This window comes from Podarcis raffonei, chromosome 5, assembly GCF_027172205.1.
Source record: "Podarcis raffonei isolate rPodRaf1 chromosome 5, rPodRaf1.pri, whole genome shotgun sequence".
Taxonomy (NCBI): domain Eukaryota; kingdom Metazoa; phylum Chordata; class Lepidosauria; order Squamata; family Lacertidae; genus Podarcis; species Podarcis raffonei.
The window spans coordinates 54,379,702-54,407,210 of record NC_070606.1 but is presented as its reverse complement, the minus strand read 5'-3'; the positions used below and the strand labels follow the sequence as shown (position 1 = coordinate 54,407,210).

The following is a 27,509-nucleotide window of genomic DNA, read 5'->3' as shown; positions in this document are numbered from 1 at the left end:
GGCAGCAGGACTGAGGAGGAGCTAAGTGGCAATGAGTTTTCCAGAGAGTATCCACACTTGTGTGTCCATGCTTAACCATAGTTTTGTTTAGCATTATATGTGAACTAGAACACACTTCATTGGCTAAGGTAGTGAGGCAGTGGTTTGGTCCATAATAGAAAATCTCTGATCTCCTACCCACTTTATTTATTGGTCTCTGCTATCTCTGTATAAGGATTTACTCACTTTCTGTGGGGCCTATGATGTGGAGCTACTGTGCTGCCATACCATACTTGTTCTGCAGTCTTTTTAAATAATTGTTTGGCATTTAATGTTAGGATACAAAGGTGTTGAAACTGTTAACATATATTGTCACAGTTTGAGTTGGGATGGGGGGGGCGAGGTTGAAATTTCCACCTGAAAATTAATTATGTTTTAGGATTAATTTCATGCCAAAGATTTTATTGTCCAGGCACAATGTATAAAAAATTTTCCCCTCTTGCACAGGGTTACAGAACAGGCTATGCTTATCGACAGCCTCTTGTGAGGGAGAAGCCCAGGCACAAGAGTGATGTTGAGATCCCAGCCACCGTGACTGCCTTTTCCTTTGATGACGATTCAGTTCCAATTTCCCCTCTCAAATTCCTAGCACAAAAGCAGCAGCGGGAGAAGACAAGATGGTTGAATTCTCCAAATACATATTTGAAAGTAGATGTTCCTGAAGAATCCCGGAATGGAGAAACAAGTCCCCGAACTAAAATCACAGTAAGCAGCTCCCTAGTGATGGGAACGGAATATACCAAAAGGGGTGGGATGGGAATAGGCCCATACAGTGACCTGTATGATAGAAGTTATGATTCTGTGGTGGATTCCATGAATGAGCTTCAACTTTGAAAGAGCCAGCCTACTTTGAGAAACAAGGAAGTGCAGATGGCATATTTTGACAGCAGTTCTGTCAATAATAAGACGGGCAAATGTTGTCTCCATCTTCAAAAAGAGGAACCCTTCCAGTTCTATGATTCTGTGTTGTGGTAAAAAGAATAGTATTCTTGTGCACTGTCCCAAATATGGTATTTTATTATCTTCAATTCCCTGCCAAGTTCAAGGTGCTGGCTTTGATGCTTAAAGCCCTATATAGCTGGAGACCAGGATACATGAAAGATGGTCTTAACCCTGTGCTCTGCAGGTGAAGGCCTCCTGCAGAAACCATTATCACTGGAACTCCATCCTGCACAATGCAGGAATTAGGCCTTGAGTGTGACAGCACCTACAGCTTTTGGAATTCCGTCCCCGTGAATATTGGACAGAAGCCATCTCTGCTGTGTTTTTAGCCCCTGCTTGAAGACTTGCCTTCTTCAGTGAGCCTTCCCCAGTCTGCATCCGTATTGGATTTTTTAAAAAGTTATTTTCGTTGTTCCCAACCCTGGAGTCCTTGGGAGGAAAGACAGGATATAAATTTAATAAAATGAATAAATAAAATGAATAATTTCCAGAGCGCATGTATGAAAAACAAGTATTATGCAAGGCATCCGACCACAACATAAATTCAACTTTAAAAGATCAGCTCCACCCAGTGGTGGCTTAACAAATGCAACAATGCCTTGTAGTTTCTATTAGCAATTTTCATTATAGAAGTACTGCTTGAAAGGAACGATAAAAATACCTAGTTAGGAGGGATAGTTATCCAGATAATTAAGAAACACAGTGGATGTTCAGTCCTTCATCATAGTATTTTTGGCAGTGGAAGTACTGTAGCAAGTATCCTTGCTACGTCAGTATTCAAATGTCGGTCCTTTTCAGGTACTTAATTAAAAATACCTAAATGCTATTCAAGCTAAAGGACCATTACACATATTAATATCCTTATGAAATGATATACTGAAAAGCTAAGTGGCATGGCAATGTATTATTATTAGGTCACTTGGATAATTTAATATAAACCCCATTGTCCTGAAATGTCCCCTAGCCTTTACCAACTACTAAATTGCAATAGCCTCGCTTCCAATAACATTCTTCTTTATTTCTCTTTTTCTTTCCAAGTGGATAAAAGCTGAAGATTCATCTAAGCTTAGTGGAGGAACTCCAATCAAAATTGAAGATCCAAACCAGTTTGTTCCGATGAATACAAATCCAAGTGATGTACTGGAAAAGAGGAATAAGGTAAGGCAAGGCAAGGCAGGTTTCTTGAAGACATAAGCTTATTTGCTTCTTGAAAATAATCAGTACCTAACTTGCTCTGCTTGTCTGAGAAGCATTAAAAACTGTTCAGTAACATCTAAGATATAATACAATATTACTGGTAGCTTAAAGGTAGCTTTAAGTGCAACAGGAACTTGCTAAAATTGTCCTTAATTTGGTTCTGAAAAATTGCTTTTAAATGCCCATCGAAAACCGTATTTTGATCAGAAGAAAAATGTTTAAGGTGGAATTTTCTTCTGTGCTATTTTTAACATTACACTATTTTGGAGATTCCTTCTTTTTTAGTTTTTAGAAAGAGCTAGCTGTTTCCACAAGAAATAGCCTGCTGTGGTAGCCAGAAACCTCACGCTCTTCTGCCTGCTTGTTTCCCAGTGAGCCAATGTATTTAACAATGGCAATGAGGAATAATGACAAGAGGCTCTTTGTAAATGCAGACTGCTGGCTGCTTTCACTCCCCAATTCATTTTTCTATTTTCAAACTCATTTAAGCTCCACCCTGGGAAATTATTGTCCTGCCAGATACAAAATGTTTCATGCAGAAGTTCTGGGAATTTCTTACTTCACATCTGCTTGTAATCAAAAGAGTTTGCCACTATCCTGAGCAAGTCAACTTAGTTCAGAAGAGATCACTCTTTCTTGGAAAAGATCAGTATGGCAGTGTCACTCAGACATTGGCTTAGAAAAGAATTATCTGTTCTAGGCAGGCAACTTTCTCTGGCAAACTTGAGGTGGAGGAGTGTCAAAGTGGGAAGCTATGTTTCAGTTAACTTTCATTGTGTCCCTAGCTGTGCACTGTGGAGCTGTATTGAGATAGAGAATAATTACAGAGGTTCTATCTCGATTTACACGTACTCTACTGACAACATAATCAGCAGCATTGCAGTTCACAAAGGAGGAGAAATAACGTTAGACTACAGCAGTGCTGGGGCTTGACGCTGAATCTGGGTCATAATAGATATTCTGGAACGAAAGAAGAGCAGGCTGATAATTTGCCAACTAAGAGAAAATTCAACGCTGTAAATGTATATGTCTTGCCTGAGAACTCCCTGCTTTTTAATCAAACTTGCTATTCTTGATTCCTAAATCTAACTATGTGGAACGGAAGACCAAAACACCAGGTTAATAATGGCATACAATTTGGATATAGATAATATTTCATGTGTGTTGAAGCAAAAATGTAAATACACTTGACATTGTCATTTTCTAAAATGGCTTTGTAACCAATTTAGAGCAGATTGACTAGAATGAAAACAAATAACAGTAAAGTAATAGATTAACTATAGTATCTGTTTTCTGTGACCCAAACTTCTATGAAGTTTGAGATTCCTGATACTTCAGTGTGTTTGTGAAAAGGCTTTTCAAAACCCTTCTGCTTTCCCCCCTTCCAGATTCGGGAGCAAAATCGGTATGACTTAAAAACTGCAGGTCCACAGTCTCAGTTGCTTGCTGGAATTGTAGTGGATAAAAAGCCCAGTGCTGTAAGTGTTATCCATTGTCTGAGTTAAGCATATAACATCTAAAGCAGGCTTCCTCAACCTCGGCCCTCCAGATGTTTTGAGACTACAATTCCCATCATCCCTGACCACTGGTCCTGCTAGCTAGGGATCATGGGAGTTGTAGGCCAAAAAACATCTGGAGGTCCGAGGTTGAGGAAGCCTGATCTATAAAGCATGTTCAGCATTTATTCACACCACATTTTATATGATTCTCTCCTTGCTTTTGTAATACTCTTAATACAAAGTAGAAGCAGATTTTAAAACCATGAGTCCTATTTAAAATATTTGTAAAGAGTTTTTAGAGAAGCAATAATTTATGTTATGTGATTTTTCACTGAAGATAGGATAGTGCCCCTGTTTTCATCTTAACCATAATACATACATGTATTATGAGATCAGGTGGACAACTGCTATGAAAGTTGTAGGATTCTTTAAAAAAACAACACTGGCCAAGCTTTCTACAAGTCTTTAAAGTTTGTTTTGAATAAAACCTGGTATTGATTAAAGACCCTTTCTGTAAGTTCGCTAACCTAGTAATTGAAGCAATTACCGTATTTTTCCGTCTATAAGACGCCCCCATGTTTAAGACGCCCCTTAATTTTTGGGACTCCGATTTAAGAAAATGGGGGGAGATGTATAAGATGCCCCCAAATTTTTGACATTATTTTTAAGGGGAAAAACCTAGTCTTATTCACGGAAAAATATGGTAGCTCAGTTGATAGAGTGTGAGCCTCTTGATCTCAGGGCCATGGATTCGAGCCTCATGTTGGGCAAAATATTCCTGCATTGCAGGGAGTTGGACTAGACAACCCTCATGGTCCCTTCCAACTCTACAATTCTATGTTCTGCTGATGGTTTTTGAAAATGCTGCACTCCTTTCAGATTCTTACTTTGAAGGATCCTATCAACAGCAATAGGCTCATTTGTAATTGTTTAATGTGCTTGTTTTTTGTATTGCCTTTCTCCCCTTTAATTTATTTTATTTTTTCTTCCAGCCAATGCAGTTTGAAGAAGACGAGCATGCCCCACCAGCCCCTCCCAACCCATTCAGTCATCTCACTGAAAAGGAACTGGAAGAGTACAAGCGGACAATCGAACGCAAGCAACAAGGAGTAGATGGTGAGTGTTCTGATAAACTGGTGATGGAAAATGTTCAGGTAAAGATTTAGTGAAGTTTAAATACACCAAAAATGACTTTAAATTTTTAAACTAAGAGCGATTACATTAAATAATATCAATGGCAGCTTCAATAACTCCACTTTTTAAAGGCCTGAATCTCTTCTGGCAAGAATTTATCTCTCACAACTTCCTTCTCTGTAGTGCTATGCTGTCTTGTGTCCAGTAAAATATTGAATGTTATTTGGCCCTTTTGAACCTACTTACATCAATGGATATTAAAACATGAAATGAATCAATGTGATTTGTAGTTCTAAGGGAATCTAATCTTGACTTGATCAGGGGTCACTCCATTCCATGGAGCCAATCCACGCGTGCTCAGTAGTATTGAAAGCCATAGAGAGATCAAGAAGCAGGAGCAAGATTGCACTACCCTTGTCTTACTGTCTGTAAAGGCATCTGTCAGGGTGGCCAAAGACAACTCAGTCCCATGGCCAAGACTGAACCCAGATTGGAATGGATGTAAATAATCTGTCCTCCAAGAATGCTTGCAGTTTCCCAGCCACTGCACTCTCAACCACCTTCCCCAAGGAGGAGAGTATTTACAGCTGGCCAGTAGTTGTTCCAATCCAAGGGGGCCAGGGCAGTTTCTTTAGGACTGGCCGGTCATCTTTTTTTACCCTTCACCACCAAACCCTTTGAACATGCTATTTTACTAGGGTTGCCATATTTCAAAAAGTAAAAACCAGGACACCCCAAAAGTTGTTGAGCTTTTCTCAGAATTGCCTAAGATCCTCCAGAAAGTGCCACCTTTCAGAAATTCCCCCTGGATGTCAATTCCACCTTTGAAATCCTGGTAATGTCCAGAAAAATCCAGACATATGGCAGCCCTAATTTTACTCTCACTACTTCTAATAGTCTTGGGTAAATTTTTAAACTGGACACTTGTTAAATTTCATAGTCCTATAAAAGGGCTTCTATGGAAAGGAAGGATGGCATCTGTTACATAGTTGTATTGCTTTCTCATGTTGCTGTTATAAGTGCATGTCGGCATCTGAAAACAAAGGATTGTGTCATTGCCTTAGAAATTAGTATCAGGTCAATAGTACAACCAGCAGGGGAGAAGGTAAGTATCTTTAAATCATAATTTCTCAAGAAAAAACAGTCTGACAGTAGTATTTTCTCTTGTCTTCAATCTTGATATTATTGCTAGCAAACTTCTAACTTGCCCATTTCTTATTTTTGAAAGCGTAAAGATTCAAAGGTAAAAATATTGCATTACAACAAACTTTTCCACCCATCTTCATTCAAAGCATCTGATAAGGAACTTTAATTGCTAATTTGCTGTTGTCTAACACTAGCATTTTCAGCACTAACGTTGCATAGTTTGTTCTGTCTATTTTGTATAGTAACCAACGTATGTTTGCATGGAATACTTCTAAATAATTGGGACCATCTAGAGTGTGTTATAATATACTAAGTTTGGGTTACTAATAGGATGAAATTAGTATAATTATATGTGTTAACATTAGTATAATCAGGTCAGTACTAGTGAAGTTGCTTGTGTTTTGTATGCACTAACGTACACTGATCTCCTTGCATTTGTTTCATTTTGGCATGGCTTTTACTAACTCAAGCTCTTGTCCTACAGATGCTGATCAGGAATTATTCTCAGATGACGGGTCATCTGTTTCACAAATTAATTCTCAAACTCAGTCCCCACAAAATGTCCCTGAAAAAGTAGAAGGTATACAATGTAATGTCCTATGCAGTATCGTGAGCCTGCTAGACCCTTCCTTGCCAATTACTTTTAATTACTCAGGAAAGGAAAATATAGTCATCTTGCCAATATGTGAAGACTATGATTTATTTTCTTGAGCTACATCTTTTAAGAATCCTTCTGGATTTATCAGAAGTTTAAATCCAATATCTTCTCTCTAAATAGGGTAGGTTTACCTATAATCTCATTCATTCTTCAGAACAGGTCACTTAGAGACAGTTTCAACGTCATGTTGATCTCCTGTTCCTGAAACAATTTGTGTTCGTATCATTTGGAGAAAGCACTCGCATTTCTTTCCCAGGATTATGTGTGCATTGGCTCATAATACAAGGCTAACATAATAGTCTATGATGTTGCTCTGTTGGAATTGTCACTGCATCACATTCTATTCAGATATACTGCCTGTAAGTGTCCAGTTGTGGCTAGGACATAGCTGAAAACCTTGATTCCACACATCCTACAATTAATATAGCTAATGAGTTACATCCTGGCATGTTTGTTCAAATAAAACGTGGGGCAAGAGGAAAACACCGCTTTGTAGATTATTTTGCCTGGGAAAGTGGGATATAAATACCTAAACAAAAATAAGATACTGGTAGAGGAAGAGGGGAGCTTTACTAGTTATTCTCTCAGTGTCCCAATATGCTGCTTGCATTTTAGACCTGTGCAGAATTGCTGCATAACCATCACTATAACAAAGAGTAAAATGCCTCCATTTGCTTTCTCTCTTTTTTTACAGAAAATGATGATTACCAACAGGATGCTAACCTCGTCTCTCTGGAGATGCCGGCTGTTGTAATGAATGGCAAAGAAGATTCACATGATGTGGACGAGGATCTTGCACACAGAGTCAGCCAGTTAACCACTAGTACTGTAGAGAATGTGGAGATCACCATTAAGGCCTCTGAAAAAATTGAGGAGACCCTTTCCCCTGAGGGCTCTCCTTCGAAATCACCATCAAAGAAGAAGAAGAAGTTCCGTACTCCATCTTTCCTAAAAAAGAACAAAAAGAAGGAGAAGGTGGAAGCCTGAGTGCAGTTCATTCCAAGGCTACATTGCACATTTCAAACCCATGTTTTAGTTCACGTTTTAGTCACGTTAGGTAGGGTTGTGCAGAAAAATGGGCCTTAACCTAAAAGCAGAACTGGAAAATAAAATTAAATAGAAACAATGTTATGTTAATGAAGCAAAGAATTCATCTCTTAATTAGTTGGTGTAGGAATTACTATGAGGGTTTGAAATACTTAATAGGTCCACCACAAACTAACACTGGCAGGTGTTCCAATATAGCACTATTGTAATTTCAAATACCCTTATGGCTACACATGGAGAGTTTTCTCAATTAGTAGACCTTCACCACAGTGTCACTAAGGTAGCTGTTGAGTTATCAGATAATGTTGGTTTTTTTAATCTACTGCCTCACTCTGTAATTGGATGATACTTCTTAGTATTGTGATTTTGACCATAGCAGTTGTTTTACCCCTGCCTCACAGGGTGCTGTTCACCTCACCTTTTCAACCATAGGTCACTGGCACATAATATTAAGAGGGGGAAACTGTAAAAGGAATTGCATTTGGAATTTTACAGACTCTGTAAAAATTGCATTCATCGATAATAACTTTTGCCAAATACTTCATTTTAGTAAGATATAATTTTTGAAAACTTTTTTTATTCTATCAGTTGGGGGGGCAGGGAGAAAGCCCTTATTTTTCAATAAAGGGGATTTTATACGCTTAACATTGATAACTTAGTTTAACTATGGCAAAACAGAAAAAGAATTTTATACGTTGAAATTTTTGTATACCACTCAGTATAAAGTATTATAGGCATGTAAACCAAGCATTTAACAATAGAATGTATTTAAGGATGCTTGGTGTAGAGTATACTTAAATATAATTCAGGAATCCAGAACCTCTGATTATTGGGTGTTGAAAGCGTATAAACTTAACTGGATTCAGGTTTAAATCTTACTGTATTTTTTTCCTCATGGTATTGCTGTTGAATGAAGAAAAATAAACTTGTTAACATATGGCCTATCCAGGAGATCAGTTCCAAGTATGTCCCTTAGCCATTCTGTGTTACTTCTGCAGCATGTCCAACTAAATTCTCAGGGCAAAGTCTTGAGGACTTACTTGTTGGTCAAGATAAAGCCACAAGGGGTTTCTTTCCCTCTTTGCCTTGAGACACTCAGTTGCAAGTCCTCTTTGAGCTTCCTCTTTGCAGATATAGAGTGCTGGTACCATGCTGACAGAATGTCAAGGCCATCGGGTGAAGAGTGTAAAACTCATGCAGCTACATTCTGGCAGCACTCCAGTGGCAAAGATTGCTCGTTCGAGTGAACATTGCCATCCAGGTGCAGGAAAATGCAAAATGCCCATGGCAAAAGTGCTTCCACAAGGGATGGAGTCTAGATTTCATGCAACAGCTTAGAAGCAACTGCATCTACGTTGCACTATCAACTGATCCTCTGGAAAAGCCCACAACCAAATGAAGGAGACAAAACCGAAAAAGGGAAAGTGAAATGGGAAGAATAAGGGGTTGGAGGTAAAGAGAATAGTAGCTTGTGGATTATTTTTCATAAAATATATGGTATGGATTTGGGGGTATTTTTTATTAAATTAATGGAACAGCCGTTTCATATAAAATGTATAGGCTTTCATATGGAGTGCCACACGTTCTCCCCTTGCTATCATTGATTTTAATGGGATAATTTTAATCTGAGTTTTGCCTTCTCAAGGAATCTTAGATCCAATTAGTCAAGCGCTATAGGCGCTGATCCTGCCACTTGCTCCTTTTTGCTGGTAGCTTTATTTTGCTTTGAAACTTAAGAAAGAAAAATTCAAACCTGTAAATACACGCTAAACATGGAAATTTGCCTAGGGCCTTTAAACTAGCCTTTGTTCATCAGTAGCCACAAGAGCAAATACACCTCAAATATCAATGTGACTCCCAGATTGCCAGTTGAAATATATACCGTATATAGATTGTTAAAATATGGCTGGGTTGTGGTTTGGCATGAAAAAAAATTGACTATAGCATGTTGCAGGGCTGGTTAGCTTTGACTGTGTAAGTGTGAAAATGCAGCGCTGGAGTGACTCTGGAAACGATATTCTAGATATCTCAAAATACTGGAATCAGTGTGTTCTTTTAAAAAAAAATAGTGGAAATCTATAAGTTGCTTAACTTTGTTTATGTTCTACATTTTTGTGTTGTATTACAACATATGTAGAAACAGTAACCTGTGAACTATGCTTTTCATAACTTTTAAAAAATATATCTAAATGAATGCAATGTGCATAAATATTTTTTAAAAAATGCAACCGTGAACTATTTGCACCTTTTTTTTTGCTAATGCCTCTATTTACTTGCTTTGGCATAAAGAATGAGCCAGCCAACTCTGTGTCCTGTGGAAAAAAAATATATAAATGTTGTTGGAAATTGCTCATAGATGTAATGCTAATTAATGTTAAATCACAAATAAACAGTATTTTAAATAGATGGATTTTGGCAACTAACTTATTCATAGCATTCCTCAACCTGCATAACCTGTAGGCTTAAAGCAATCATATGTAGCAGAAGACAGGAGCTGTATAGTTTAAGAATAATAACTTCTATTTGAAAATAGAAAATGAACTCCAAAATTACCATATGGCAAACACAAATATGTGATTTTTTTCTCTACTGAGTTTTATCCTCAGAAGGTCTACAACTCTGTAATCACATAATATACACGGTTGTTAGGCTAGAGTATTATAAATGCATATCCCTAGTCGGGTTTGTAGACTTCTACTTGTCCATAGAGAAACTTTAAAAAATTAGGTAGTCTCTGAAACAAGGAGACTGTGTTGCAATATGACTTCTACATTTGTAGCAACTGATCCACAATTGCTTCTGCTTGTTTGTGTATACACTCCCAACAGACATTAACCATTCAGAGCAGAGTATACTGTCAATGTCATAATTATTACTGTGATATAGTCCTGTGTATGCAGTGCAAGGCTATACTTCTTGTTGTTGTTTGGTCGTGTCCGACTCTTCGTGACCCCATGGACCAGAGCACGCCAGGCACTTCTGTCTTCCACTGCCTCCCGCAGTTTGGTCAAACTCATGCTGGTAGCTTCGAGAACACTGTCCAACCATCTCGTCCTCTGTCGTCCCCTTCTCCTTGTGCCCTCCATCTTTCCCAACATCAGGGTCTTTTCCAGGGAGTCTTCTCTTCTCATGAGGTAGCCAAAGTATTGGAGCCTCAGCTTCACGATCTGTCCTTCCAGTGAGCACCCAGGGCTGATTTCCTTCAGAATGGATAGGTTTGATCTTCTTGCAGTCCATGGGACTCTAGTATAGCAAGGCTATACTACCAATGTCCATTAGGTGGCATCTGCTCCCTTTCGCATTTTTTTGTGTATGTGGAATTAATCCCTTGAAAGACAATTAGCAAGCTGCTTTCAAAGAAAGTATTTTGGTGGAGGCTCTGTGGGCATTATTCCAGCTGCACTTCAAACAGATGAAAGGGAACAGCTGGCTTTTTTGGACATCTATGTTTATCAGCTCAGTTGGAAACCCAGAAATGGAATGTTTATCTCAGAGGATTTCCCCCACTTCCCACACACATGTACACATTTTCCTTAAAATCTTTTAAGAATATTATGCTTGCTTTTGCAAACTGTATTGGGTACCAGAATATATCTTTTTTTAGAATGTTATACTCTTGAGTAGATTATGGAGCTATCACATTTAACAAGGCAGATTTACTCTCCATTTTAGGACCGCTTCAATACAAAGTTCTTGGGTGGAGACACTAACTGAAGTTTTTAATGTAGAATCTGCATAAAATACATTTCCCTGAAAGTGCATGTAGTACATACACACTTGCTGGGCAGCCCTTTGCAGTGGACACTTGCAAGCACAGATACATTGAGTGAACATGCCTGTATATACATGCTCACAGCAAATGATGTGATGTTACGTGATTATAAACTGCTTTGAAATCAAATTCACATGGGGCAGCATGTAAATCTTAGAGCTAACTATGCAAATCACACATTTTAGATTTACATGCAGGTTCCACATCAAACAGTTAGGCAAAGCATTTTAGATCAGGGTGTTTAAAACAAACGGGAGCAGAATGGAGCTGAATATCAGAGTGCTACAGACCATCTTTTAAGAGGCAGCATCACCTAGATCCAAACATTCCTATAGATTGCCATATCATGAAATAAAGAACTGCAGGATTATTTATATTATAATGTATGCCAAGTAGAAGGATCCGTCATACTGGAAGGGATAGTTTAAAACAAAAGACTGCCTGAAACCCTATGATTCCTTTTTTGCTTTATTTAGATACTCCATTTATTGTATACATCATCACATAATATTAAGGTCTCTTTAAAAAAATCAACAGTCCTCTTTCTGAAGACACCTTTAGTATGATGCAAGTTTGGATCCATTCATGGAAAGAAATGGATAGTGTTTGGTATGCTTATGTCTCTTTCTATCCCACTCCCCAAAACAGGCATAGGCAAACTCGGCCCTCCAGATGTTTTGGGACTACAACTCCCATCATCCCTAGCTAACAGGACCAGTGGTCAGGGATGATGGGAACTGTAGTCTCAAAACATCTGGAGGGCCGAGTTTGCCTATGCCTGCCCCAAAACTTACTGTGGTCTGAAGTTTCATGGGCCAGCATTCACCTAAGTGGGACTGCACCATTCCATGCTCAACTTTCAGTTCTTCCCACATATGTGTTTGAGATGGGTGTTGTGCGTCTTGGAGGGATCAGCTGCATTGAATGACCAGATCTGGTTGCTCAACGCTGCCTCCTTGCAACTTTCTCAGAAAAACTCAAGATGGCTCTTCTGCGATGACACCATTTGCCTCAGCTTCGAACAAGTTTTCTTATTTTTCTGCTTTGATGACCTATAAAGAAGAGTTGTGTGCAACTCAAAGGCTTACATTAACACTTCATATGCTCTGTAGAGGACATAACTACCAATGGCTCTACTCACAAGGTTCACACCTGGTTCACACATAATGCTAGTCTATGGCTTATTAAACCATGGCTTAGTGTTAAGTGTGAACCCTGCCCGGTGACTTAACTAGGATTTCTGTACTGAAAACACGATCTCTGAAGCCTTTGTTTTTGCTTTTTTAATGGTTCGGTGTTATGTGTGAACCCATCACCCACCCTTAAGCACAAGATAATTTGTGCCTGGTTAAATAAATCATGGCTTAGAGTTGTATGTCAACCAGGCCAACGTGTGTGTAAACATCAGATGAATGTAAAAATCTAGTGATTGAAAACATTGCACAGCCTCTGTCTGTGAGCCTCTCACTCCACCTCCACTCCCAACTTGTTCTCTGGAGGCACAGAATTTGATGGATCTGAATGTTCTGAAATTACAACCATGAAAGAATTGACTAGTCAGTGTTGAATTGGTTCCCCCTGCCTTTTTTGGACTAGATTCAGACTAAGTCATACTGTTGCCCTGCAGATGTTGTTGGTCTCCCAACTACCCCCAGTGGCCAGGGCTGGTTGGAGTTTGCAGTCCAAGAACCTGAAAAATCATCTCACGTCTTACATACCCAGTTGATCACTTTGTGAGGGCCTCCTACAAATAACAACTTATCAGGAGGTCCATTCTGCACAGTATAGGAATCGGGCCTTTGTTATGGCACCTCTCCTTAAATGTTAGACAGGCACCATCTCCGTCGTATTTTCATCACCTGCATTAGTATTGGAATTGTTTTAAAGTGGATTTTAAAGATGTGTTTATTGTTGTATTGCTTGTTGTTTGCCGCCCTGCGCTCCTTTTGAGAGGAGGGTGGGATATACATTATAATAATAATAATAATAATAATAATAATAATAATAATAATAAAAAAATAGCTAGAGGGACACAGGCTAGTCACCCCTGCTTTAGTCCCATTCAAATCAAGTGGATAAGGTACTGATGATAAACAGTGGCAAACTCAGGCTGTGTACACATCATCAACTTCAAATTCAACTACACTGTTCTTTTTCTTGACACTAATCCAAGCTGATGGGGGGGGCGGGGATGCATCAAAATGCAGTATTTCGTAAGAAATGACACAATAGATACGGATTGTGGCTAACGTGTAAACACTCTTCCTACCCAGCTGTGGGCGTGCACCGGATGCAGAATAAACAGAAGTAGATACAGTCATAGTTTTTGGATCCACCCTCTTATCATTCTTGCCATCACACCCTACTCATCATTATTTGCATCTCTGTGTGTGTCCTGGTTTCTTGGCAAAGTTACCAAGAGTTTGGCAACTCCCAAGTTTATCTGCTCCTACACTCTTTATTGGGACACGGGGCGGGGTGCTGTGGGTTAAACCACAGAGCCTAGGGCTTGCAGCAATAATGGCTAATTAAATAATACAACCATAATGCTAATTAAAAGAAAAGGGGAGATACTTTTGAATATTTGCTGTCCTCATGGGCAGCAAATAAACATTGGTGTGGTTATAGGGTGGTTGAAGGAGCAGACTGACCTTCATGGAGAACCTGAGCAGATTCCACGTCCAGTCAGCTTGTACATGACTGAGACTATACATTTCCCTTTACTCTGCATCCTATACAATCCCACTGCTGCTTTCTGAATTGATGTATGCCATTGGCCATGATCCATATCTCTCCTGTATCTATCCAGCCATTTCTTATGAAAGAAGAAGAGCCTGCTGGATCAGACCAGTGGCCCATCTAGTCCTTTTTCTAATGGTGGCCAATCAGATGCCTGTGGCTTAGACTCCTTAAGGCCTTGGATCTACCGGTAGCCCCATCCTGAATGACCCCATTGAGAGCTTCCCTCTTGTTTCCTCTGCTGGCATTCTCCGCCTGCTGGCCATCAGAGAGGCAACAATGCACCTTTCTACTACCTGCCCCTCCGCACTCAGCCATCAACAGGGTAAGTGGGTAGGATCGTACTCAAAAATACCGTATTTTTCCCTCTACAACACGCAGATTTTTTCTCCTAAAAAGGAAGGGGAAATGTCTGTGCGTGTTATTGAGCGAATGTGTGGTCCCTGGAGCCAAAAAATCAGGCAAAAATCAAATCGTGAGTCACGGAGAAGGGAAACCTGAAAAGAGGAAGTGGCTGCTTTCCTGCATTCTGCCTCAGGGTCTTACTGCCCACCCTCCTCTGTTTCCTTGCTGTGTTTGCTGAAACGGAACAAAGAGCAGGGAAAGCCCCTCCCCTCCAGGCAAGCAGAGGGGAAAGCAGAGTGTGTTCCTTCTAATTCCTCTCTGTGCTCCGGTGCTGCTGGGGGAGAGGGAGAGAGAGGGGGGGGGAGGGAGAGAGATAGGGGGGGAGGGAGAGAGAGGGGGGGAGAGAGAGACAGAGAGAGAGAGAGAGAGAGAGAGAGAGAGAGAGAGAGAGAGAGAGATGGCTGGCTTGGGTGGGGGAAAACTTTTGCCTTTCTTTTCTCCCTCCCGTTAAATCCCTCTCCTGCATTCTTAGCCAGCTGCTTCTCTGCACACCCCTCTCATGTCCCTTCTTTGTTTTTCCTTCGCTCCCCACTTAAAATGTGGTTACAAAGCATAGATCCACATGGATCCTCAGGATCTTTGCATTGGGTCACCCCAAATTCACCATCAGATCACATAGCATGTCCATGGCTACAGCCTGCACCAAAAAAAATCACGCACCCACTGTTGCCTGGGGCTGCAATGGTGCAAAAATGTGGTTACAAAGCATGGATCCACAGGGATTCTCAGGATCTTTGCATCGGGTCACCCCAAATTCACCATCAGATCACATAGCATGTCCATGGCTACAGCCTGCACCAGAAAAATCACGCACCCACTGTTGCCTGGGGCTGCAATGGTGCAAAAATGTGGTTACAAAGCATGGATCCACAGGAATTCTCAGGATTTTTGCATTGGGTCACCCCAAATTCACCATCAGATCACATAGCATGTCCATGGCTACAGCCTGCACCAGAAAAATCATGCAGCCACTGTTGCCTGGGGCTGCAATGGTGCAAAAACGTGGTTACAAAGCATGGATCCACAGGAATTCTCAGGATTTTTGCATTGGGTCACCCCAAATTCACCATCAGATCACATGTCTGTGGCCACAGCATGAAGCACAAAAATGATACATCCACTGTTTCATTCAGAATGTTTTTTCCCTTGTTTTCCTCCTCTAAAAACGATGTGCGTGTTATGGTCAGGTGCGTGTTATAGAGCGAAAAATACGGTAGCTTGAAGAGAAGCTTGAGGGAGTGAAAGTCATTTTGTTGCTGTTAGATGTGTGTCAAATACACCGTGAGGACAGCAGTTGACGTGCAGTAGGGAAGCCACCTGCTTTGCAGACACGCAGAAGGGTCACCCACTCTTTTCTTCCCACCCTTGCTCACAGCATTGCAGCAGTGAATATAAAATCAGCTTCCCAAACAGCCTTCTGTTGGGCCAAACTAATCATGATTTCAGCTGTGTGAAAATTAAGTTTGTGAGTGAGAGTCGATGAACAAGACAAAGGCTCCTTAGATATTTCTTTAGATCAGGGATGGGGTACCTGTGGCCATCATCCCTGACCACTGGCCAGGCTGACTGGGGCTGGTGGGAGTCAGAGACTGGAGGGCCACAGCTTCAGACACCAGGTGCCTAACTGTGAAGGAAGACAATAGGGTGATCACCTTGTCAGTATTCCATTCAAGCAGGAGAATTTACATTGATCTGAGCTGTTTTCAGTTGCACCCTGGCCAGGGAACATTGGGGGGGGGGGGAATGAATGTTGGAGTCAGACAAAAGGAAGCTCTGTCTACTCAATGGTAAAAAGGGTTTTTTTGTACATATTTAGAACTTCTGGATCAAAGGTTCTCTTCATTTTCTTCTATCACTGAGACCTGGTGTCATGTTTTGGTCTTTGTTTTTCAGAGATTCACAGTTAAGGGAATCATAGAATCATAGAGTTGGAAGAGACCACAAGGGCCATCGAGTCCAACCCCCTGCCAAGCAGGAAACACCATCAGAGCACTCCTGACATATGGTTGTCAAGCCTTTGCTTAAAGACCTCCAAAGAAGGAGACTCCACCACACTCCTTGGCAGCAAATTCCACTGTCAAACAGCTCTTACTGTCAGGAAGTTCTTCCTAATGTTTAGGTGGAATCTTCTTTCCTGCACTTTGGATCCATTGCTCCGTGTCCGCTTCTCTGGAGCAGCAGAAAACAACCTTTCTCCCTCCTCTATGTGACATCCTTTTATATATTTGAACATGGCTATCATATCACCCCTTAACCTCCTCTTCTCCAAGCTAAACATGCCCAGCTCCCTTAGCCGTTCCTCATAAGGCATCATTTCCAGGACTTTGACCATTTTGGTTGCCTTCCTCTGGACACGTTCCACTTTGTCAGTGTCCTTCTTGAACTGTGGTGCCCAGAACTGGACACAGTACTCCAGGTGAGGTCTGACCAGAGCAGAATACAGTGGCACTATTACTTCCCTTGATCTAGATGCTATACTCCTATTGATGCAGCCCAGAATTGCATTGGCTTTTTTAGCTGCCGCGTCACACTGTTGGCTCATGTCAAGTTTGTGGTCCACCAAGACTCCTAGATCCTTTTCACATGTACTGCTCTCAAGCCAGGTGTCACCCATCTTGTATTTGTGCCTCTCATTTTTTTTGCCCAAGTGCAATACTTTACATTTCTCCCTGTTAAAATTCATCTTGTTTGTTTTGGACCAGTTCTCTAGTCTGTCAAGGTCGTTTTGGAGTGTGATCCTGTCCTCTGGGGTGTTAGCCACCCTTCCCAGTTTGGTGTCATCTGCAAATTTGGTCAGGATGCCCTTGAGTCCATCATCCAAGTCGTTGATAAAGATGTTGAATAAGACCGGGCCCAAGACAGAACCCTGTGGCACCCCACTAGTCACTCTTCTCCAGGATGAAGAGGAACCATTGATGAGCACCCTTTGGGTTCAGTCAGTCAGCCAGTTACAAATCCACTGAGTGGTAGCATAGTCAAGACAGCATTTTACCAGCTTCTTTACAAGAATATCATGGGGCACCTTGTCAAATGCCTTGGTGAAATCAAGGTAGGCTACATCCACTGCGTTCCCTTCATCTACCAGGCTTGTAATTCTGTCAAAAAACGAGATCAGGTTAGTCTGACATGACTTATTTTTCTGAAATCCATGCTGACTATTGGTGATCACAGCATTCCTTTCTAGGTGCTCACAGACTGTTTGCTTAATGATCTGCTCCAGAATCTTCCCTGGTATTGATGTCAGACTGACTGGGCAGTAATTATTTGGGTCCTCTCTTTTCCCCTTTTTGAAAATAGGGACAACATTTGCCCTCCTCCAGTCTGCCGGGACTTCGCCTGTTCTCCAGGAATTCTCAAAGATGACTGCCAGTGGTTCTGAGATCACATCTGCCAGTTCTTTTAATACTCTTGGATGCAGTTCATCTGGCCCTGGAGACTTGAATACATCTAGACTAGCCAAGTATTCTTGTACTATCTCCTTAGTTATTCTGGGCTGTGTTTCCTCTGCTGAATCATTTGCTCCAAATTCTTCAGGTCGGGCATTGTTTTCTTTATCGGAGAAGACTGAGGCAAAGAAGGCATTGAGGAGTTCAGCCCTTTCTGTGTCCCCTGTTTGCATTTCACCATCTTCTCCTCTGAGTGACCCCACTGTTTCTTTGTTCTTCCTTTTGCTACGAACATACCCATAAAAGCCTTTTTTGTTGCCTCTCTAGCAAAAGGAACCCTTGACTTGCGTTGAGTCGAATAAGACATATTTCAGAAGAAGCAGTTCAGAAGAACCATCATGCACCTAAGTCAGGGTTGAGTGAATGCTGGATTGTAGTCCAAAGTCAAAGTTCAGAGACTCCTAGTCAAGAAGGACAAGGACTTGAAATCAAAAAGCATGCAGTCTGATTTGAGCAGGTGAGCAACTCCCATGAGCATCGCAAGAGGGGAAAATCAGGGCTTGAGTTAGAGCAGGGGTCAGCAAACTTACCGTGCTTTGGGCCGGTGTCTCCAGCGGCCCTCCGGAGGGCGGGGGAGCGTGTGCCCATATGCGTGCACACACGCTATTTCCGGCGCACTTCCGGGATGGAGGAGCACCAGAAATTGCTTGTGCGCATGTGCACAGGGCCTCCTCCGACCTGGATGTGCACCAGAAATAATGCTTGCGCATGCGCACAAGCTATTTCCGGTGCTCCTCTGACCCAGAAGTGGGCAGCCGCGCAGCGCAATGCAGCGCTGGTAAGAGTGGAGGGTGGCAGGGGTTGCTGCGGGCCGGATAAACGAGTCCCTCGGACCTTATCCGGCCTGTGGGCCTTAGTTTGGGGACCCCTGAGTTAGAGCAAGGCGGCCCACTGAGCAGTCTGTGCAAGTCAAGAAACATGAACCCAGACATGAGCCAGCACAAGAAGAAGGTCCCAAAGTTGAAAAGAAATGAGTGCCTAGCTACCTCAGCTCCAGGAAAGATGGCTGTTGTGCTCAGGTGGCTGCTTGTTTGATATAGATGCTTCTTAACAGTCTGTGAGCACATCATGCACTTGGTAAAGCTAGGTAGGTTGGTCAGTGTATGCCATATTAGGTTCCGTTATGGAAGAAAGCTGAGAAATAAATGAAATTAGCACCCAGGGCCAGTAACTAATACAGCAGGAGATGGGAGACAGAACTCCGAGTGTGATCCTTTCTGCTTGTGTTGAGTGACTGAAGGCTTTGATGCCATGCAGTTCCTCATTCAGGATAACTTATTTATTGGCTCTCCCTTGATGTAACACTAACAAAGGGACCTTTGAAAGCATCGCACCAAAAAGGCAGAAATGGTGGGCGCAGTTCCTCCTAACTTTTAGTGTCATTTTTAACACCAAAAGTTGAGGGAAGGTTTAAAGATTCACAACTCTTTGTGGATTTCTGCTACAGGGTGGCCTGAACCCCTGGCCTACCTGGTAGCAAGTCAGTATACAAGTTCAAAGTCCAGGAGTCAATCCATGCAAAGGTCAGGAAATGAAGTCCAAGATCAATCAAAGTAGCTCATTACAGGCAGGTAGCCGTGTTGGTCTGCCGTAGTCGAAACAAAACAAAACAAAACAAAATAAAATAAATCCTTCCAGTAGCACCTTAAAGACCAACTAAGTTAGTTATTGGTATGAGCTTTCGTGTGCATGCACACTTCTGTTTCAGTGCTATTGGAAGGAATTTATATATATATATTTAATTGTTTTGTTTTGTTTTGTTCCGACAAAGTAGCTAAATCTGAATTCTAGCAGTCAAGATACCCAAAGTACCGTCCCATAGAGGTCCAGGAGGAACCAAGCCAAAGTCCATCAACATGGGCAGTTGAGCAGACACAGCACCTCAGCTCTACTTCCCTTGTTTACTTGCAGCTGATTGCAGCATCTGGGCTTGACGAGGCAGGTGACCCTCACCTGTTCCAAGCCTCCTCCAGCTGAGGAATCACAGCCCTCTTTCTAGAGCTAGTAAGCCCCACCTGGCCAGCCAGGGAGCTGGGCTGTGGGCTTTTGCCTGTCTCAACCTCCAATAGCACCCCTCCCGCTGCTCCCTACGCCTCAGAACCCACTGTGTTTGTGGCTCTGGAGATGAGTCCTGCTGCTCTGGATCCAGTGCATTGACATCCATCCTCTAGGCATCCTCCGTCACTCTGTGAGTACTTCCTTCCCCATCCCCAGCTTGCCCTGGTGTGTCCCAGTCCCGGCTACACCCCTCGCCAGGATCCTCTTCCTCCTCTCCATCGTACTGCCAGTTCAGGACCCATAGATAATAGCTACCACTACAAAGAAATGCAGAGTCTTCTACCAATAGAAGCTTGCAATTTGCTCAGTGGGGAGGAGGATTATCTTCTTAGAATAATTCCAGGTGTGTGGGGAGACGATGCGCTAGATAGAACAGAAGTGCTGGACCAGGGTAGGCTATACAATCAGAGCAGCCAGCTTCTTAGACTAAGGCTTGCATGCTACATACAGTGCCAGATTTAGAGGCTGTTGCACAAGATGCCATCAGAAGGCTCCGCTCCTCCTTGCCCCTGACCTCAGAAGGCTAAGCCAGCTGGGGCCTCTACAAGGGAATGGCTGCTTTTTTGTTTGAGTTTATAACTTTAGTCTAACAAGTTGCCTGCCCCAGGCCTCAGGCAAGCTCTGCATGGGCCTTCCTCTAGGTAGTAATAATAAGCCAAGCCTCTCTGTCGTCTGTAGCTTTTAGAGGCTGACATAATAATGATAATAGTGATAATAATGGTAATGATGATGATGATAATGATGATAATAATAATAATAATAATAATAATAATAATAATAATAATAATAAATTTATTATTTATACCCTGCCCATCTGGCTGGGCTTCCCCAGCCACTCTGGGTGGCTTCCAACAAAATATTAAAATACAGTAATGCATCAAACATTAAAAGCTTCCCTAAACACGGCTGCCTTCAGATGTCTTCTAAAAGTCTGGTAGTTGTTGTTCTCTTTGACATCTGGTGGCAGGGTGTTCCACAGGGTGGGATACAGATATCTGCATGTGGAAATTCTTCATTATCCCACCCAGTTTTTACCATGGATCGCCTTAAGTTCTATAAAAGATGAACCATGATGCAACATAGGGAGATAATTGTGTGGGGAGGGGGATTCCCCCCTCTACATGACACAGAAGCCCTCAAGCTAGACCTCTTGAGTCCCAACCCAGCTTTGACTTTATAGCCTTCCTTTTCTGTGCATTATGCTGGCAGGAAGCCAAGTTTCATTTAACACAGAACTTTGATGGCATAACACAGTTAAGTAAAAAGAGGTCGTGGTTAGAGCTTGCACAAATGTGTCTCCCTCAGAGGCGAGCACGCAGTTGCTGAAATCAGCAGGCAGAGGCACCGTCTTAAGGTGACACTTTACCTTGGGTGCTTGACTGTCCGCCTTAGGCACAAGAAGTCTGCCCTGGCTAGATAATGCCATAGGAAAATGTATCCACTTTTATTTACTGTTCAGAACTTTTATTTTTTATTCAAAATGCTCATATCCTGGCTTTTCTTCATGATACAAGCCACCTTACAAAAATAGCAAAATCCTTTGAAAACAGTGATGGACAGAAACAGCAATTAAATAACCATTAAAGCCCACTATGATAAGAAGCCAGAGTGGAAAACCGGAGTAAAATACCAGATTGATTGTAATTAATGTATGTTGTGAAGCTATAGGATCCTGCCTCTATAAAGGCCAAAAGCCTTCCAGAATACAGTGGTACCTCGGTTTTTGAATGTAATCCATTCTGGAAGACCGTTCGAGTTCCGAAACGTTTGAAAACCGAGGCGCAAAGGGCGGTCTGCAAATTTACTGTACTTTTCCGTGTATAAGACTATGTTTTTTTACTCTAAAATAATGTTCAAAATCTGGGCTCGTCTTATACACGGATAGTATCTCCCCCCCCCCATTTTCTTAAATCAAAGTCCCCAGAAATAGGGGGAGTCTTATACATGGGGATGTCTTATAGATGGAAAAATACGGTAATTGAGAAAATTGAGCAACACTCAACAGAAGCTGTTCGACTTCCAAGGTGCTTATGAAAACGGAAGCATTTAATTTTGGGTTTTCAGCGTTCGAGTTCTGAAATGTTAGTTAACGGAGACGTTCGAAAACCAAGGTACCACTGTAGCAAGATCTTAATACTTAATAAGAAGGAGAAGGACAAGAGGAAACCTCTCTAGGTAGGGAGTTCCAAAGTCTCCCACTTGAGCCAACCAAACATGGCTTTGGAAGTGATAGAAGGGGCCTCCATAGATGGTCTCATGGTCCCTGTTCCAGATTACCACCATTATGGCTTGCCCAAGATGAGTCCTGTAGCACAGGGCAGCTAATGTGGTGGCTTCCAGAACTTGTGGGCTACAGCTGCCATCCTCCCTAGTCACTGGTCATGCTAGGGCTGAGCAGAGTTGGGGTCCACATCATCTGGAGGGCACCAGTTTGGCTCCACCCACTACACATGGCAGAAGAAGCATGTGAAAGCTCTACTGTGGGCTTGGGAACCAGGGCACAGAAGCTTTTCAGATGTTTTTTCGTCCTGCTGACCCATCTGTTGCCGTGCCCAATAACTACTCTCTCAAAGTACCAAGCCAGCCTCACAAATGGCACTCCAGAGGGGGTCATTTAAATTTCTTGAAGCATCCACTCATATACCATTCTGCTCAGAAGAACCTTAGCTCCAGAACACAAAACATACTTTATGTGGCTCTGAAGTGCTTTGGGGGACAATGAATTGTGCATGCCCACACTAGGCACCCTTTGAAAGCAGCCTTAACTGCCTTGGATGGGGCATTGCAGGTCAACCAGGGCAATGTCCCATACGAGGGAACCCTCTGTTTATATGCCTCTCTGCTTCCGAAGAAGCATGTGCCAGCTCTGAGGACATGGCTGTAATTTAGAGCAGGGGAAACGTGAGCCAAATCTATGCATGCCTATGCAGAGTTTCTTGCACAAAAAGCCTTCTGTCCAAGAATACATCTTTAGCACTATTATTACTAATTATTGGTTTCCTTCTCCCTCTTTAGACTTTAAAAGGGGAGGAAGGCTATGAGGATGGGGAAGACCATCCTTGCTTAGAAATGTGTGAAAATGGCTAGCAACTATGGAAAAAATAAAATAAAAGCAATTAGTAGCTGAACTGGCTGCTGGCGTAGCCACAAAAGCTTTTCAGTCAAATTGCTTCTTGGCCTAACAGTTTCTGTGGCTAACATTCAAGTCCGTTTCTTGAGGCTGGCTCATCTTTATCACACCATCCTCCTTTGGAAGAGGTTTGTTAAAATTGTCTGGAGTTTAAAGGGGATGGATTTGGCTGTCTCAGACAGTGCCTGAGCATGTCAGGTGGAACCCAGCCCTCCATTTTATTCACCGATCATAAATTAGTTGCAATGAAATTGGGAATGTTACTACCACATTCACCCTGTTGTTACTGCGTTCTTCAGACATCAGCCGATGGGCTCTTACACTGGAAACATGTTTTGAAGCTTGAATCTCTGACCTAGATCTCAAAATTCCTGTGGTAACGTATGTTTTGGCACATAAACACATTTGGACTCTGCTGAGCAAGGACTTTGCTCAACTCCAGCTGGGTTTTTAAATGTTTCTTTAGCCGATAGACATCTTTTCCTGAAGAGAAATCCAGCTCCAAAATGAAGGAAAACCAATTGAACAAGCAGAAACCTTAATCTGGTCTTTATTTTATTTTTTTCTAATTAAGAGAATTATGCATATTTAATTAGCGTAATTCTGGCAGCAGAATTGGCCTCCTGTCAAAATCTATTTATTTAGATCATTTTCTTGTTCTAAAACAAGGAATCAGGACATCCATTAGGAAACAAGGTAGCAAAACCTGGCAGTAAAAAAATAATAACATAACATAAAAGGTCATCTCTTTATTTTTGTTACCTTGAACTAGAAAAAGAAAATAACTGGCCAGATGTGAAGATCTTATTAAGTGCCCATTTTGTAGATTTCATCTTGGACAAACACACTTCTATTGTTCCTGGAAAAAAGGGGATAATGGTCAAGGGATGGGCGTCAGATTTGTCTGCCAAAAAGCACTCTCCATCAACTTCTGCTACTGGTGGAACAAAGAAGCAGGTCACTTTCAGGACTCTAAGACGCAATCCAACCAAGTTAAACATACTTAAGTCAACTGAAATCAGCTCAATTCTACATTGTGTTGGCTGGCAAGGTAAAAAGTAGGTATAAAAAGGATAATTCCTTGGATGACAAGATCCAAGCTTGGGGCAAATACTCTTTGGTGAGAGAACAACAGCAGAGATTTTAAATCGCAAACTATACAGCAAAGTAAAGCATGGAAATAAGCATGGACCTTTACAATATGTATTTCCAAGTGAGTTCCAAAAATAATACCCTCTTCCCCCAACATAGGAAAAGACCACACATTTAGTAAGTTAAAAACTGTTTACTTACCAAATCTCCAAAGGTCAGGCTCATTTTCCATACATCAGTCAGAAAGGTTGCACAGACGGTGAAACTTAGTTTAATTTCAAAGTGGTGAAGGTTCCTAAATTATTGGTATGGGAAGTCAAGAGTGACTTGTGAGAGCCATGCAGTCTGGGCTTGGAGTAACCGGCTAGCACCTCCTCAAACATTGAGCTTCTCTGGTAGTCTGGTGGGGTAAACAAAGGCTTGATTACCTAGTCTCTCTCAAAGTGATCTAAGCCTGGCAGGACAGCTTACTCTATGATCTTAACTCCTGAATGCATTTGTTAGGCTTAAGCATGTTGGTTATATGAGGCTGGTCATCCCACAAATTGGACTGTAAAGTTGGTGCTGGTGTATGATACCTTCGTCGACCCTCATCCCATAATGCCTTCGGGTGTCTGCTCTCAAATCAATCCTTCCATATGTTTAAATTTTCTCTTATTTTCTCTCATTTGTTTCTGCTAAGAACCCCAGGGACCCTCAGTTGTCATTTGTTAGTTTCTCCCATACTTGTTCCTGTGCTGCTCTTTTATATCAGCAGAGAAACAAAGAGGAGAGGGGAAACTCAGGCAGCAGAATACCTTGGGTCATCTCTGGCCGGAGGCTGGCCTACTTCCCACCTGTACACCTGAACCTTTTCCCAAGTGCAACAGCACCCCGCTTTTCCCGTGCCCAAAGAAACTAGGGGAAAGCCAGGCATGCCACACACAACATCCCCCATTACGGTCACCAATAATAATTATTTTTAAAAGTTCTGCAGATGGTCTCCCTTTGCCTAATCCCAGCACACCAATGAGATCACTCCAACAGCACTGAGCAACGACGGTCCCTTTTCACCCAGACCTATGAGATCATCGCCATCTCTTTGCTGCGTAAAATGATCACAATGGAGCTTTTCATGAAGCACGAAGCAGAGAGGGAGAGGAGGTCATCGAAAGCACCAAGAGGCTGGGATTCTTTTTTAAGGTCAGGGACCTTCTAAGGCTCGAGTTTCATGGCAAATGTGTTGGTGACAGAGTCCACACACACACACACACCACATGCCATCATTGTCATGAGGCAGCTTGCTTTTCTTTTCCAGTGTATTGAGGCCTGCTAATTGACAGTTGGTAAGCATGTCTCCAAAAGCCAGGGCCATGCGTGTGTGAGAGTTGGAAAGGAGTGCAAGGACAGCGAGGGAGGGGGGAAAATACTCTGAAGCGGCAGATGGCATTCTGCCACGTTCTCAAAGAACGGCTCGCCTGCGTGTCTAGCTGTCTGCTTGAACCTTGCCACAAAGTGCAGACTGGCTGCCCAGACACTCACAGACAAAATCAGTGTGGCAGGGAAGAGAAAAGTGGGGAGGGGGAGGTTGAAGCCTCTCACAACATGGGGCTTCGCTGAACCAGGCAGAGGGGCATCGCTCCCTTACTAACCATGTGGTACGTCAGGTAGAAGTGTATTTAAGAGGGTCGAGGGTAAAAAACAGCAACATACTAGTCACGGGAAACTGAGTTTGTTCTGGATGAGTTAGGAATCTGTTTTATCTTCCCTGGAGCATTATTCCCCATTGGCTTTTTTTGAAAGGTTTCCCCTTCTCTTCCCCCCACCCACCTTGCCCCTGCTGCTTACATTTACATCCCCCTTTTCATTTTCCTCACAATAAATAAATGATGCCAAGGAGTTGCCCAGACTAGTTTTCTGCGCGGCATGCATGCTAATGCCCTACACAATGGAGCCAAAGGGAGAAGATCTAGAATTTTCTGTGCCAACTGCCACAACAGGGGACAAGGTAGCTGAGGAGAATTCAGCTCAGCTTTAAGCTACTTTCACTTATTGGACTGAATCATAGAGTCCTAGGGAGGATGGGTAAGGGCTCATCCACGCCTTCGCTTGATCTGTATTTTGATTATATTGTATACCGATTACTTTTTCTCAGGCCCAAGAGCTTTTCTCATTATTCCATGGCTAGGCCTTGCAAAACTCTGATCTTACCCGCTGAATCAGATCTTATCAGAAACGCAGAGAATCTGAAGAGAGATTTTGCTTAACCAAGCTTCAATTCAGCAGGTAAGATCAAATTTCCGCATGGCACAGCCACGGAACAATAAAATTATGTAATTATGTGGTTGCAGTTGTCACATAATACTCTATATATTTGTAAGAAATTGATATTTTAGTGCGGCGGCAGCGGCTGCACTTTGGAACTCCCTGCCTATTGACATCAAGCAGGTGCCTTCACTGTACTCTTTGCAGCGTCTGCTAAAAACATGTTTTGCTTAGGCAAGCCTTTCCAGACCTGTAGAACATTGACATGTGTTTTAATCTAGTTTTCAGCTTATCATTGCTTTTAATTATTTTGGGAAGGTTCTAAATTGTTCTCTTTTTTTACTGCTTATTTTGTTGTTTTATTCTTTTTGTTTTCCACTTTGAGGTTTCTTTTACAATCAAGTGATATATACATTTTATGAAATAAATGAAATGGATGGATGGAGGAAAAGTGACACACACTAAAAACACACCAAGCAATATAAAATATATTTATTCTCCATTCCACATTCAGCTCACAGTTGCATGTTCCACAGGAGATAAGTTGCCTGTTTTAAACTGCCTTCATGAATCAACCACCTCAGGTTATTCACATCAGCTAATAGCTAATAGTGGAATCAGTTCAGATATTTAGCCTTGAGTTCTCAGGTATGATTTCTTGGTAGTGACATACATACATGTGTGAATGGGGAACTCCAACACAGCAGATGGTGCCTAAATATCTGAATTGCTTCAATGAACATTCCTGCAGCCCATACATTTTTTGACCCTTTCTCCTTGCCTTTAAGTGCCTCACTTCCACCACGGCTCCGATGTATCGTAAGAAAATAATTGCTAGGTTGAAATGTTACCTTCTCTTCCATTATTTGGTAACATAATATTACTTACACATTGTACACAAGTGTATAATCAAATCTTTGAACCTCTAATTATATTCACTTGCCATTCTGCTTCATCCTGG

The 27,509-nt window shown here is 41.9% G+C and overlaps 1 protein-coding gene and 1 long non-coding RNA gene across 12 annotated transcripts in view; one reads left to right on the top strand and one right to left on the bottom strand.

The window, feature by feature from the left end:
- The window catches only part of ADD3 (adducin 3), a 95,984-nt gene extending 85,916 nt beyond the window's left edge, over window positions 1-10,068 (top strand). For 8 of the 9 annotated variants that reach the window (XM_053389252.1, XM_053389257.1, XM_053389255.1 and 5 more), the window contains 6 exons: window positions 487-744; window positions 2,020-2,139; window positions 3,567-3,656; window positions 4,670-4,793; window positions 6,442-6,537; window positions 7,310-10,068. In XM_053389252.1, the coding sequence (XP_053245227.1) occupies window positions 487-744; window positions 2,020-2,139; window positions 3,567-3,656; window positions 4,670-4,793; window positions 6,442-6,537; window positions 7,310-7,602 (981 nt within the window). In that variant the 3' untranslated portion in view covers window positions 7,603-10,068. The remainder of the gene's footprint in view (window positions 1-486; window positions 745-2,019; window positions 2,140-3,566; window positions 3,657-4,669; window positions 4,794-6,441; window positions 6,538-7,309) is intronic. The other variant, XM_053389260.1, reaches the window with a different exon arrangement.
- A 13,678-nt stretch (window positions 10,069-23,746) lies between these two features.
- On the bottom strand, window positions 23,747-26,379 carry LOC128414248 (uncharacterized). Of its 3 annotated transcripts, none has more exons than XR_008330623.1 (4): window positions 26,132-26,379; window positions 24,506-24,704; window positions 23,975-24,071; window positions 23,747-23,871 (listed from the first exon to the last, which is right to left on the bottom strand). It is a non-coding gene; the product is annotated as an uncharacterized LOC128414248 (long non-coding RNA). The 3 variants fall into 3 exon arrangements; XR_008330622.1 differs by having other exon boundaries at window positions 24,506-24,599; window positions 26,132-26,371; XR_008330621.1 differs by lacking the exon at window positions 24,506-24,704 and having other exon boundaries at window positions 26,132-26,357.
- Window positions 26,380-27,509: the final 1,130 nt, after the last annotated feature.